General features: G+C 44.2%; 1 protein-coding gene across 3 annotated transcripts in view; it reads right to left on the reverse strand.

Moving 5' to 3' along the window:
* The window catches only part of LOC146019726 (integrin alpha-M-like), a 99,031-nt gene extending 88,377 nt beyond the window's left edge, over positions 1-10,654 (reverse strand). For all 3 annotated transcript variants that reach the window (XM_083152237.1, XM_083152238.1, XM_083152236.1), the window contains exons 1-2: positions 10,447-10,654; positions 5,245-5,350 (exon numbers count right to left, since the gene is read on the reverse strand). In XM_083152237.1, the coding sequence (XP_083008363.1) occupies positions 5,245-5,350; positions 10,447-10,483 (143 nt within the window). In that variant the 5' untranslated portion in view covers positions 10,484-10,654. The remainder of the gene's footprint in view (positions 1-5,244; positions 5,351-10,446) is intronic.
* Between the last annotated feature and the right edge of the window lie 319 nt (positions 10,655-10,973).

Genomic DNA, 10,973 nt, shown 5'->3' on the forward strand with positions numbered 1-10,973 from the left:
CTAGATGACATGAGGGAGATTGCTAGACTAATCAGGGAGGGAGGGAGATTGCTGCTATGTCAGGGAGTCTCCTGAAGAATGCAGGAGGGGAGGTAACTATGATGTAACAGTGTAATGTGGGCTAGGTGACATGAGGGAGATTGCTAGACTAATGAGGGAGAGTGGCAGATTGCTGTTATGTCATTGAGTCTCCTGCAAAATGCAGGAGGGTAGGTAACTATGATGTAACAGTGTAATGTGGGCTAGGTGACATGAGGGAGATTGCTAGACTAATCAGGGAGGGAGGGAGATTGCTGCTATGTCAGGGAGTCTCCTGAAGAATGCAGGAGGGGAGGTAACAATGATGTAACAGTGTAATGTGGGCTAGGTGACATGAGGGAGATTGCTAGACTAATGAGGGAGAGAGGGAGATTGCTGCTATGTTAGGGAGTCTCCTACAGAATGCAGTAAGGGAGATAACTATGGCGTAACAGTGTAATGTGGGCTAGATGACATGAGGGAGATTGCTAGACTAATGAGGGAGAGAGGGAGATTGCTGCCATGTCAGGGAGTCTCCTGCAGAATGCAGGAGGGGAGGTAACTATGATGTAACAGTGTAATGTGGGCTATGTGACATGAGGGAGATTGGTAGACTAATGAGGGAGAGAGGGAGATTGCTGTTATGTTATGGAGTCTCCTGCAGAATGCAGGAGGGTAGGTAACTATGATGTAACAGTGTAATGTGGGCTAGATGGCATGAGGGAGATTGCTAGACTAATCAAGGAGGGAGGGAGATTGCTGCTATGTCAGGGAGTCTCCTGAAGAATGCAGGAGGGGAGGTAACTATGATGTAACAGTGTAATGTGGGCTAGGTGACATGAGGGAGATTGCTAGACTAATGAGGGAGAGTGGCAGATTGCTGTTATGTCATTGAGTCTCCTGCAAAATGCAGGAGGGTAGGTAACTATGATGTAACAGTGTAATGTGGGCTAGGTGACATGAGGGAGATTGCTAGACTAATCAGGGAGGGAGGGAGATTGCTGCTATGTCAGGGAGTCTCCTGAAGAATGCAGGAGGGGAGGTAACAATGATGTAACAGTGTAATGTGGGCTAGGTGACATGAGGGAGATTGCTAGACGGGAGAGCGGGAGATTGGTGCTATGTCAGGGAGTCTCCTGCAGAATGCAGGAGGGGAGGTAACTATGATGTAACAGTGTAATGTGGGCTAGGTGACATGAGGGAGATTGTTAGACTAATGAGGGAGAGAGGGAGATTACTGCTATGTCAGGGAGTCTCCTGCAGAATGCAGGAGGGGAGGTAACTATGATGTAACGGTGTAATGTGGGCTAGATGACATGAGGGAGATTGCTGCTATGTCAGGGAGTCTCCTGCGAAATGCAGGAGGGGAGGTAACTATGATGTAACGGTGTAATGTGGGCTAGGTGACATGAGGGAAACTTCTAGACTAATGTGAGAGAGAGAGAGATTGCTGCTATGTCAGGGAGTCTCCTGCAGAATGCAGGAGGGGAGGTAACTATGATGTAACAGTTTAATGTGGGCTAGGTGACATAAGGGAGATTGCTAGACTAATGAGGGAGATAGGGAGATTGCTGTTATGTCAGGGAGTCTCCTGCAGAATACAGGGGGGGAGGTAACTATGATGTAACAGTGTAATGTGGGCTAGGTGACATGAGGGAGATTGGTAGACTAATGAGGGAGAGAGGGAGATTGCTGCTATGTCAGGGAGTCTCCTGCAGAATGCAGGAGGGGAGGTAACTATGATGTAACAGTGTAATGTGGGCTAGGTGACATGAGGGAGATTGCTAGACTAATGAGGGAGAGAGGGAGATTGCTGTTATGTCAGGGAGTCTCCTGCAGAATGCAGGGGGAGGAGGTAACTATGATGTAACAGTGTAATGTGGGCTAGGTGACATGAGGGAGAATGCTAGACTAATGAGGGAGAGAGGCAGATTGCTGCTATGTTAGGGAGTCTCCTGCAGAATGCAGGAGGGGAGGTAACTATGATGTAACAGTGTAATGTGGGCTAGGTGACATGTGGGAGATTGCTAGACTAATGAGGGAGAGAGGGAGATTGCTGCTATATCAGGAAGTCTCCTGCAGAATGCAGGAGGGGGAGGTAACTATGATGTAACAGTGTAATGTGGGCTAGGTGACATGAGGGAGATTGCTAGACTAATGAGGGAGAGAGGGAGATTGCTGCTATGTCAGGGAGTCTCCTGCAGAATGCAGGAGGGGAGGTAACAATGATGTAACAGTGTAATGTGGGCTAGGTGACATGAGGGAGATTGCTAGACTAATGAGGGAGAGAGGGAGATTGCTGCTATGTTAGGGAGTCTCCTACAGAATGCAGTAAGGGAGATAACTATGGCGTAACAGTGTAATGTGGGCTAGATGACATGAGGGAGATTGCTAGACTAATGAGGGAGAGAGGGAGATTGCTGCCATGTCAGGGAGTCTCCTGCAGAATGCAGGAGGGGAGGTAACTATGATGTAACAGTGTAATGTGGGCTATGTGACATGAGGGAGATTGGTAGACTAATGAGAGAGAGAGGGAGATTGCTGTTATGTTATGGAGTCTCCTGCAGAATGCAGGAGGGTAGGTAACTATGATGTAACAGTGTAATGTGGGCTAGATGGCATGAGGGAGATTGCTAGACTAATCAAGGAGGGAGGGAGATTGCTGCTATGTCAGGGAGTCTCCTGAAGAATGCAGGAGGGGAGGTAACTATGATGTAACAGTGTAATGTGGGCTAGGTGACATGAGGGAGATTGCTAGACTAATGAGGGAGAGTGGCAGATTGCTGTTATGTCATTGAGTCTCCTGCAAAATGCAGGAGGGTAGGTAACTATGATGTAACAGTGTAATGTGGGCTAGGTGACATGAGGGAGATTGCTAGACTAATCAGGGAGGGAGGGAGATTGCTGCTATGTCAGGGAGTCTCCTGAAGAATGCAGGAGGGGAGGTAACAATGATGTAACAGTGTAATGTGGGCTAGGTGACATGAGGGAGATTGCTAGACTAATGAGGGAGAGAGGGAGATTGCTGCTATTTCAGGGAGTCTCCTGCAGAATGCATGGAAGTAGGCAAGTACGTCTATATCTGCGGATCACCACAATGCTGTCACCATACTGCACACACCCTGCACCCCCCATACAGAAAAGTGACTGAGGTATATAGTACATGAAAGAAGGTGCCTCCACGTGTCTAAGGATGATAACTAGGGCCTCCATGTGTCTAAGGATGATAACCAGGGCCTCCACGTGTCTGAGGATGATAACCAGGGCCTCCACGTGTCTGAGGATGATAACTAGGGCCTCCACGTGTCTGAGAATAATAACTAGGGCCTCCACGTGTCTGAGGATGATAACTAGGGCCTGCACATGTCTGAGGATAATAACCAGGGCCTCTAAATGTCTGAGGATGGTAAACAGGGCCTCCACGTGTCTGAGGATGATAACCAGGGCCCACACATGTCTGAGGATGATAACTAGGGCCCCCACATGACTGAGGATGATAACTAGGGCCTGCACATGTCTGAGGATGATAACCAGGGCCTTCACGTGTCTGAGGATGATAACCAGGGCCTCCACGTGTCTGAGGATGATAACTAGGGCCTCCACGTGTCTGAGAATAATAACTAGGGCCTCCACGTGTCTGAGGATGATAACTAGGGCCTGCACATGTCTGTGGATAATAACCAGGGCCTCTAAATGTCTGAGGATGGTAAACAGGGCCTCCACGTGTCTGAGGATGATAACCAGGGCCCACACATGTCTGAGGATGATAACTAGGGCCCCCACATGACTGAGGATGATAACTAGGGCCTGCACATGTCTGAGGATGATAACCAGGGCCTTCACGTGTCTGAGGATGATAACCAGGGCCTCCACATGTCTGAGCATGATAACTAGGGCCCCCACGTGTCTAAGGATGATAACTAGGAACCAGGGCCCCTACGTGTCTGAGGATGATATCCAGGGCCTCCACGTGTCTGAGGATGATAACCAGGGCCTTCAAGTGTCTGAGAATGATAACCAGGGCCCCCACGTGTCTAAGGATGATAACCAGGGCCCCCACGAGTCTGAGGATGATAACTAGGGCCCCCACATGTCTGAGGATGATAACCAGGGCCTCCAAGTGTCTGAGGATAATAACCAGGGCCTCCACATGTCTGAGTATGATAACCAGGGCCTCCACATGTCTGAGGATGATACCCAGGGCCTCCACATGTCTGAGTATGATAACCAGGGCCTCCACGTGTCTGAGGATGATAACCAGGGCCCACACATGTTTGAGGTTGATAACTAGGGCTTCAACATGTCTGAGGATGATAACTAGGGCCTCCACGTGTCTGAGGATAATAACTAGGGCCTCCACGTGTCTGAAGATGATAACTAGGGCCTGCACATGTCTGAGGATAATAACCATGGCCTCTATGTGTCTGAAGATGATAACTAGGGCCCCCACATGTCTGAGGATGATAACTAGGGCCTCCATGTGTCTGAGGATGATAACTAGGGCCCCCACATATCTGAGGATAATAACCAGGGCCTCCACATGTCTGAGGGTGGTAAACAGGGCCTCCACGTGTCTGAGGATGATAACCAGGGCCCACACATGTCTGAGGATGATAACTAGGGCCCCCACATGTCTGAGGATGATAACTAGGGCCTGCACATGTCTGAGGATGATAACCAGGGCCTCCACGTGTCTGAGAATGATAACCAGGGACTCCACATGTATGAGCATGATAACTAGGGCCCCCACGTGTCTGAGGATGATAACTAGGAACCAGGGCCTCCATGTGTCTGAGGATGCTATCTAGGGCCCTCATGTGTCTGAGGATGATATCCAGGGCCTCCACGTGTCTGAGGATGATATCTAGGGCCCCCACGTGTCTGAGGATGATAACCAGGGCCTTCAAGTGTCTGAGGATGATAACCAGGGCCCCCACATGTCTGAGGATGATAACCAGGGCCCCCACATGTCTGAGGATGATAACCAGGGCCTCCAACTGTCTGAGGATGATAACCAGGGCCTCCACATGTCTAAGTATGATAACCAGGGCCTCCACGTGTCTGAGGATGATAACCAGGGCCCACACATGTCTGAGGTTGATAACTAGGGCTTCAACATGTCTGAGGATGATAACTAGGGCCCCCACATGTCTGAGGATGATAACTAGGGCCCCCACGTGTCTGAGGGCCACCACATAGGACTAACAACAGGTCATACTCACTCACCATTTATCCAGCTGTACGACCTGGTATCCAAAGCTGGGGTCACTGTTCCAGAAGTTGATTGGCTGCTCTGTGTCCATGAAGAAGGCAGCTGCAGCACAGGACTGGACTGGAACAAAGCAGAGATTTTACCACACAAGAGGAGATGTACAAGAGGAGATGTACTAAACCTTGGAGAGAGATAAAGTGCAAAGAGATAGACTACATGCCAATCAGCTCTTGTCATGTTTCAAACAGCCCATAAAATAAAAGGAGCTGATTGGGCGATACTTTATTTCTCTCCAAGAATCGGACACCTCCCACAGCTTCCTGTACAGCAGTATGGGCATGGGGAAGGTATGTATATTTAGCGGACCCCTGTTGGACATCGGTATTCTGAAAGTGGTCATCCCATCCGTCAATCATCTGTTTGTCCCAGAGATAATTAGGAGCAGAAAATGGATATGACCACATGACATGAGGGGCTTGGTCACACACAACTAGGGGAGTGGCTACATGGCAATAGGGCATGGCCACATTATGCTACACACTAATGCCTATTACACATCATGCCACACACTGTAATGCCTAATACACATTATACCACAAACTATTGCCTATTACACATTATACCATACACTAATGCCTATTACACATTATACCACACACTAATGCCTATTACACATTATGCAACACACTGTAATGTCTATTACAATTTATACCACACAAAAATGCCTATTACACATTATACCACGCACTGTAATGCCTATTACACATTATACCACACACTAATGCCTATTACACATTATACCACGCACTGTAATGCCTATTACACATTATGAAACACACTGTAATGCCTATTACACATTATACCACACACTGTAATGCGTATTACACATGATGAAACACACTGAAATGCCTATTACACATTATACCACACACTGTAATACGTATTAAACATTATGCCACACACTGTAATGCCTATTACAACTTATACCAGACACCGTAATGCTCATTGCATATTAATACACACATAGTGCCGCGTAAACGCATAGTACCCCTAATTAGTGCTGCTTATATGCAGAATTTACCCACTAGTGCTGCTTACACACATAATGCTCCCTGTAGTGCTGCCTATGCACATAATGCCCCCACTAGAGCCACTTACATGCCAAATGCCCCTAGTAGTGCGTGCCTCTTACAAGCATAATGCCAACACTAGTGCCGATAGGGGCCGATTCAGCCCTGATCACATGAATTTGCAGCTCTAGCGATTAACAGAGGCCTGCACATGTCTGAGGAGCGCAGCATGTCCAGGGTGACCCGAAAGTGTTGATTCTGGGAGAGCTGGCGCACTAGGTGCTTACCCACATGGAAACGAGCATGTAAGACACGAGTACTGCACATGTAATATATACGGAATAACACACCCCATACTGCACATGTAATATATACGGAATAACACACCCCATACTGCACATGTAATATATACGGAATAACACACCCAATACTGCACATGTAATATATACGGAATAACACACCCCATACTGCACATGTAATATATACGGAATAACACACCCCATACTGCACATGTAATATATACGGAATAACACACCCCATACTGCAAATGTAATATATACGGAATAACACACCCCATACTGCAAATGTAATATATACGGAATAACACACCCCATACTGCAAATGTAATATATACGGAATAACACCCCCCATACTGCACATGTAATATATACGGAATAACACACCCCATACTGCAAATGTAATATGCAGAATAACACACCCAATACTGCACATGTAATATACGGAATAACACACCCCATACTGCACATGTAATATAAGGAATAACACACCCCATACTGTACATGTAATATAAGGAATAACACACCCCATACTGTACATGTAATATAAGGAATAACACACACCATACTGTACATGTAATATAAGGAATATCACACATCATACTGTACATGTAATATACAGAATAACACACCCCATACTGCACATGTAATATGAGGAATAACACACCCCATACTGCACATGTAGTATAAGGAATAACACACCCCATACTGCACATGTAATATACAAAATAACACACCCCATACTGCACATGTAATATAAGGAATAACACACCCCATAATGCACATGTAATATAAGGAATAACACACCCCATACTGCACATGTAATATACGGAATAACACACCCCATACTGTACATGTAATATACAGAATAACACACCCCCTACTGCACATATAATATACGGAATAACACACCCCATACTGCACATGTAATATAAGGAATAACACACCCCATACTGTACATTTAATATAAGGAATAACACACACCATACTGCACATGTAATATGAGGAATAACACACCCCATACTGCACATGTAGTATAAGGAATAACACACCCCATACTGCACATGTAATATACAAAATAACACACCCCATACTGCACATGTAATATAAGGAATAACACACCCCATAATGCACATGTAATATAAGGAATAACACACCCCATACTGCACATGTAATATAAGGAATAACACACCCCATACTGCACATGTAATATAAGGAATAACACACCCCATACTGCACATGTAATATAAGGAATAACACACCCCATACTGTACATGTAATATAAGGAATAACACACCCCATACTGTACATGTAATATATAGAATAACACACCCCATACTGCACATGTAATATAAGGAATATCACACCCCATACTGCACATGTAATATAAGGAATAACACACCCCATACTGCACATGTAATATAAGGAATAACACACCCCATACTGCACATGTAATATAAGGAATAACACACCCCACACTGTACATGTAATATAAGGAATTACACACCCCATACTGTACATGTAATATAAGGAATAACACACCCCATACTGTACATTTAATATAAGGAATAACACACCCCATACTGCACATGTAATATAAGGAATAACACACCCTATACTGTACATGTAATATAAGGAATAACACACCCCATACTGTACATTTAATATAAGGAATAACACACCCCATACTGCACATGTAATATAAGGAATAACACACCCTATACTGTACATGTAATATAAGGAATAACACACCCCCTACTGCACATGTAATATAAGGAATAACACACCCCATACTGCACATGTAATATAAGGAATAACACACCCTATACTGTACATGTAATATAAGGAATAACACACCCCATACTGCACATGTAATATAAGGAATAACACACCCCATACTGTACATGTAATATAAGGAATAACACACCCCCTACTGCACATGTAATATATGGAATAACACACCCCCTACTGCACATGTAATATAAGGAATAACACACCCCATACTGCACATGTAATATAAGGAATAACACACCCCATACTGCACATGTAATATAAGGAATAACACACCCCATACTGCACATGTAATATAAGGAATAACACACCCCATACTGCACATGTAATATAAGGAATAACATACCCCATACTGCACATGTAATATAAGTAATATCACACCCCATACTGCACATGTAATATAAGGAATAACACACCCCATACTGTACATGTAATATAAGGAATAACACACCCCATACTGTACATGTAATATATAGAATAACACACCCCATACTGCACATGTAATATAAGGAATATCACACCCCATACTGCACATGTAATATAAGGAATAACACACCCCATACTGCACATGTAATATAAGGAATAACACACCCCATACTGTACATGTAATATAAGGAATAACACACCCCATACTGCACATGTAATATAAGGAATAACACACCCCATACTGCACATGTAATAAAAGGAATATCACACCCCATTCTGCACATGTAATATACAGAATAAAACACCCCATACTGTACATGTAACATAAGGAATAACACACCCCATACTGCACATGTAATATAAGGAATAACACACCCCATACTGCACATGCAATATAAGGTATAACACACATCATACTGCACATGTAACATAAGGAATAACACACCCCATACTGCACATGCAATATAAGGTATAACACACATCATACTGCACATGTAATATAAGGAATAACACACCCCATACTGCACATGTAACATAAGGAATAACACACCCCCATACTGCAAATGTAATATATACGGAATAACACACCCGATACTGCACATGCAATATAAGGTATAACACACATCATACTGCACATTTAATATAAGGAATAACACACCCCATACTGCACATGTAATATAAGGAATAACACACCCTATACTGTACATGTAATATAAGGAATAACACACCCCATACTGTACATTTAATATAAGGAATAACACACCCCATACTGCACATGTAATATAAGGAATAACACACCCTATACTGTACATGTAATATAAGGAATAACACACCCCCTACTGCACATGTAATATAAGGAATAACACACCCCATACTGCACATGTAATATAAGGAATAACACACCCTATACTGTACATGTAATATAAGGAATAACACACCCCATACTGCACATGTAATATAAGGAATAACACACCCCATACTGTACATGTAATATAAGGAATAACACACCCCCTACTGCACATGTAATATAAGGAATAACACACCCCATACTGCACATGTAATATAAGGAATAACACACCCCATACTGCACATGTAATATACAGAATAACACACCCCATACTGCACATGTAATATAAGGTATAACACACCCCATACTGCACATATAATATACGGAATAACACACCCCATACTGCACATGTAATATATACGGAATAACACACCCCATACTGCACATGTAATATAAGGAATATCACACCCCCTACTGCACATGTAATATACAGAATAACACACCCCATACTGCACATGTAATATAAGGTATAACACACCCCATATTGCACATGTAATATAAGGAATAACACACCCCATACTGCACATGTAATATAAGGTATAACACACCCCATATTGCACATGTAATATAAGGAATATCACACCCCATACTGTACATGTAATATAAGGAATATCACACATCATACTGTACATGTAATATAAGGAATATCACACATCATACTGTACATGTAATATAAGGAATATCACACATCATACTGTACATGATTTGTATTAGAAGTCATTGTAGAGATATGTATGATACAGCGGCCACCTGTATAGTTGAACATCATTTGAACAATTTACTCACCTGTGGCCAGAAGTAGGAGGTACAGAGGGGTGTCCATGGTAATCGCAGTCAGAAAGTAGAGCGTCAGCTCTGTGGGGATTTGCTGTAGGGATATGACACGCTCCTGTGAAGTGGATCAGTTATGTCTCCTGGTCCCCTGTACCCAGTACCCTGTGATTGGGAATCACAGACCACACTGAGCTTCTCTGTGTTCCACTTCTGCTTTCTCGCTCTCACGGGCGAGAATGTGACAGGAGTGAGAGACTCTACACATGTGTTGGGGTGGCTCTAGTTTAAAGAGGGCTGAGCTATACCTAGGGGGCTGACAGAGTGAAATGAATCCCTGAGGAGAGCTGAGCAGTGCCTAGGGGCTGACAGGGTGAAATTAATCCCTGAGGAGAGCTGAGCTGTGCTATGGTGGTTGACAGGAGAGACTGGTCCCTAAGGAGAGCTGAGCAGTGCCTAGGTGGCTGACAAGAGAGACAGATCCCTGATGAGAGCTGAGCCATGCAGAGTGGGCTAAGAGGAGAGACTTATCCATGAGGAGA

This window comes from Crinia signifera, chromosome 7 (genome assembly GCF_055691185.1).
Source record: "Crinia signifera chromosome 7, ASM5569118v1, whole genome shotgun sequence".
NCBI classification, from domain to species: domain Eukaryota; kingdom Metazoa; phylum Chordata; class Amphibia; order Anura; family Myobatrachidae; genus Crinia; species Crinia signifera.